The 3,361-nt window shown below is 65.5% G+C and overlaps 1 protein-coding gene across 1 annotated transcript in view; it reads right to left on the bottom strand.

The window, feature by feature from the left end:
* MYRF (myelin regulatory factor) overlaps positions 1 to 3,361 on the bottom strand; it is a 24,790-nt gene that overhangs the window by 12,833 nt on the left and 8,596 nt on the right. Inside the window, 4 exon segments of the mRNA XM_014544544.1 lie at positions 1,295 to 1,298; positions 1,578 to 1,701; positions 1,791 to 2,041; positions 3,199 to 3,359. Of these exon segments, the coding sequence (XP_014400030.1) occupies positions 1,295 to 1,298; positions 1,578 to 1,701; positions 1,791 to 2,041; positions 3,199 to 3,359 (540 nt within the window).

The raw sequence follows: 3,361 nt of genomic DNA, 5'->3' as shown, positions 1-3,361 counted from the left end.
CGTCCGTCCCCCCCACACCGGCGGGCCGATTTCCTACCCTGAACCCCAGATCACGGGGCTGCCCCCACTTCTCAGAAATGGAAACTGAGTTCCAGGGGGATTTGGGCTCAGGCCTGCCACCCCCTCAGTCACTGTTCTTTCCTCTACGTGCCTGGGACCAACCACGCTGGGGAGGAGGGAAACACGGCCGGAGACCTGAGCCCACCAGATGGGAGGGAACTCCTGGGGGGGCTTGGGGGCCCCTCACCACACTTGATTCCTCCCCGTAACACTTCCGAAGCCCCCGCCCTCGTGGGAGATGGGGTTAGAGGGGATGGTCTGCAGAGCCTCACTGCGGCTGACAGCTGGTAGCCATGGAAACGGTGGAACCAGGCGCCAGGAGCTGGCCCAGCCCCTGCCCACAGGCTCCCTCCAGCCCCCAAACATCCTCATTCTGACTCCTGTATGCCCGGGGGGACAGGACGGGGGCACTCTGGGCAGCTGGACCCAGCCTCAGTTTACCCATCTGTTGCTGAGAAAGTGTTCCAAGTCTGTACCCTTTGGGGGGCCTCCAGGTGGCAGGAAAGAGAGCGATTACAGCGTGGCCCGCCCTCACCCAAAGCCCCAGGCACAAGCAGTGCCCCCCAGGCCCGGTGCCTGCCTGGAGGAAGCTGGGCAGGGAGAATGGCTCCAAGGGGCGGGAAAAGGACTCCGGGCCTGTAATGTCGACAGGAAGGCCCAGGGCTCCCTGCTTCTCCCTCCCGGGGCCCCGCCCACCTGACTGCGCCAGAGAAACACCCAGGAAGTGCCCGGGGCCACACTGGAGCCCCGGCTGCCAGCTTCCTGGCCTTGGGGGCCTGGGGTGGCAGGGCTGGCCCAGAACTAGGAGTGGGGGTCCGCACCAGGCCATAGGGGCTGGACCCCCAAACACCTCCCCTCAACCTTGGCAGGGTCTCAGGGCCCCTTCAGCCACCGGAGCAACTGGACAGCCCCTAGGCCCGAGGGCTTCTGGGTAGGAGACCCACAGAGCCCGGGTGCCCGACTCCAGGAGGCTGGTCTCAGCGGTGACAGGGCCTACGCCCAGCCACCCTGCCCAGGCCTGGCCATGGTCAAGCGAGTTGTGGGGGCCACACTTTCAGCCCTCGCCGGCCCCCGCGGGAGCGAGGGGAGAGTCCCAGTGCTCCTGGCCAGGCCGGGAAGCTGAGCCAGGTGGGTGCTGAGGAAGGGCTAAGAATCCAGGCAGCCCCTGACCAGTCCCCCCCTCCTCCGGGGAGGGTCTGCGGGAAGGGCTTCCTAACACTCAGCTTCCTGCTACCTTCCTGGAATGCAGCAGGAGGAGGGGGAGGGGGCAGGGGAGGAGGAGCCCTGACTCGCCCCTCCCTGGCAGGCACCACCTTCTTAAGGAGGCCTCGGGCTGGCCCAGGAGTCAGGAACCCTGAGCACTGTCCTAGCTCTGCCCGGAGCCTGTCTGCTCTCCTGTAAGTGGGCCACCTGGTCCCCAGTGTGCTCCAGGCCCTGCTCTAGGACCACGGTGTCAGGCGGGTGGGCCCCAGATGGCGGTGTGGCCAGGAGGGTGGAGGGGCGCACAGCTCACTCACAGCTCCTTGTAGTTGGCGTCGTACAGGGTCGCCCACTTGTTCTGCTGATGTGGTTGCCACTTGATGGACTGGTAGTTGGGGTCCAGGTAGGAGCCACTGAGGCTGTCATTGTCCTGCAGGAGACCTGGAGGGGGGAATGCTATGTGGGCCCTGCGCCCCACTCCCCAACCTGAAGGGCTGCCCCCGGCAGGGCCCTGCAGGCCAGCCTCATACCTGGCGAGGGGGCACCTGGCGGGTGCCAAGGTGGTGTCTGGACCCGGGCGATGCTGAGAGGCAAGGAGCCAGGGCCTGGGGAGAGGGGGCCCTGGGGAGGCCAGGGCGGGGAGGGGGCTCGCGGGGGGTGCGCGGGCAGGGCTGTCACGGTCCCAGGCTCCTGTTTGATCATTCCGTTCAGCATCTGGGCATTGAGGGTGTTGGGGGGCGATTCCGAGTGCTTCCTCTTCTTGGAGGGGTGTGTGGGGAGCCTGAAGGGACAGAGGTGTGCACCATGGGGGGCTGGCTCCCCCGGAGCCCCTCCCCCCAGGCAGTGCCCAGCCTCCCTCTCCACCGTTTGTGCGGATATGCCCAGCCTGGAGGACACCTCCTGCAGGAAGCCCCCCCGGCTTGGCCTCCGCAGGGCTCCCCATCATTCTGTGCTGCATTCCCTGGTTCCGCACCTGCCCTACCCCCAAACTGTGGAAGCCAGGTGGCAGGAGCCACACCGGACTTGCCTGTGTGTCCCTGTCGCACCGCACGGGGCCTGGCACACGGAGGGCGCAGAACCGGGGGACGGAGGAGGCTGTCCTCCCCTGCGCTGTCACCCATGTCACCCCGTGTTACCCCCAGGGGAGCCTCTGCAGAGCACCCCACGGGCCACAGAGGCAGGAAGGAGCGTTTCTTGGAACGGGGCTGAAATGTGGGGGGCTGCACAGCACCCCTTCTCCTGCTTGACAAAAAGTTTTGGCAGCGGAATCTCTCCTTGAACTAAACCTCTCAGGAGATAGCAACGGGTAGCCCGGCCAGTGTGGCTCAGTGGTTGAGCGTCGACCTATGAGCCAGGAGGTCAGGGCACATGCCTGGGTTGCAGGCTTGGTCCCCAGTAGGGGGTGTGCAGGAGGCAGCCGGTCAATGAGTCTCTCTGATCATTGATGTTTCTGTCTCTTTCTCCCTCTCCCTATTTGAAATCAATAAAGATATATATATATTTAAATCTCAATGTGTAAAACATGAAATGGCAATTCTGCAGGTTGGAGGCAGAGCAGGGAGCTCGGGTCCACGCCCGGCACCTCCTCAGAGCCCAGGGCTCCGTGCGGCTGGGAAGTCACCGGTGCCGGGGAACAGCACAGCCCAGGTGCAAATCTCCACTCCGTCCTTCCTGTTCCGTGACCTAGAGCCCAGGTTCCCAGGCGGACAACGGGGTGGCCACGCCTGCCCGGCAAGGCAGCCGTGAGCACTCGGCCGTGGCTGGAATACCTGCCGCCTTGCTGGGCACAGGCGGACACATACCCTGACCCTATGTCCTGGGGTCTGAGCCTCCTGCCTTCCTGGGTTCGCCCCGTGCCCACCTCCACCTCTGTCCGGCCTGCTGCTCCCTGACCCCCCACCTCATCTTCCCCCCCGGGGAGGGGGAGCCCCATCTTACTCAGCTCCATGTTGCTGCAGCAGCTGGTGCAGCATCTGGGACTGCTGCGTGTGGTGCAGGTCGGCGGGCACCAGCCCCGGCCCCATGGCAGCGTAGGGGGGCATCGGGGGCTCCGCCTTCATGTACAGGTCCCGCTGGAGGACGGGGTGGGGAGGTGGGGGTG

This window comes from Myotis brandtii, unplaced genomic scaffold, assembly GCF_000412655.1.
Source record: "Myotis brandtii unplaced genomic scaffold, ASM41265v1 scaffold369, whole genome shotgun sequence".
In the NCBI taxonomy this organism is placed as follows: domain Eukaryota; kingdom Metazoa; phylum Chordata; class Mammalia; order Chiroptera; family Vespertilionidae; genus Myotis; species Myotis brandtii.
The sequence above is the reverse complement of the archived record's forward strand: the minus strand, read 5'-3'. Positions and strand labels throughout refer to the sequence as shown.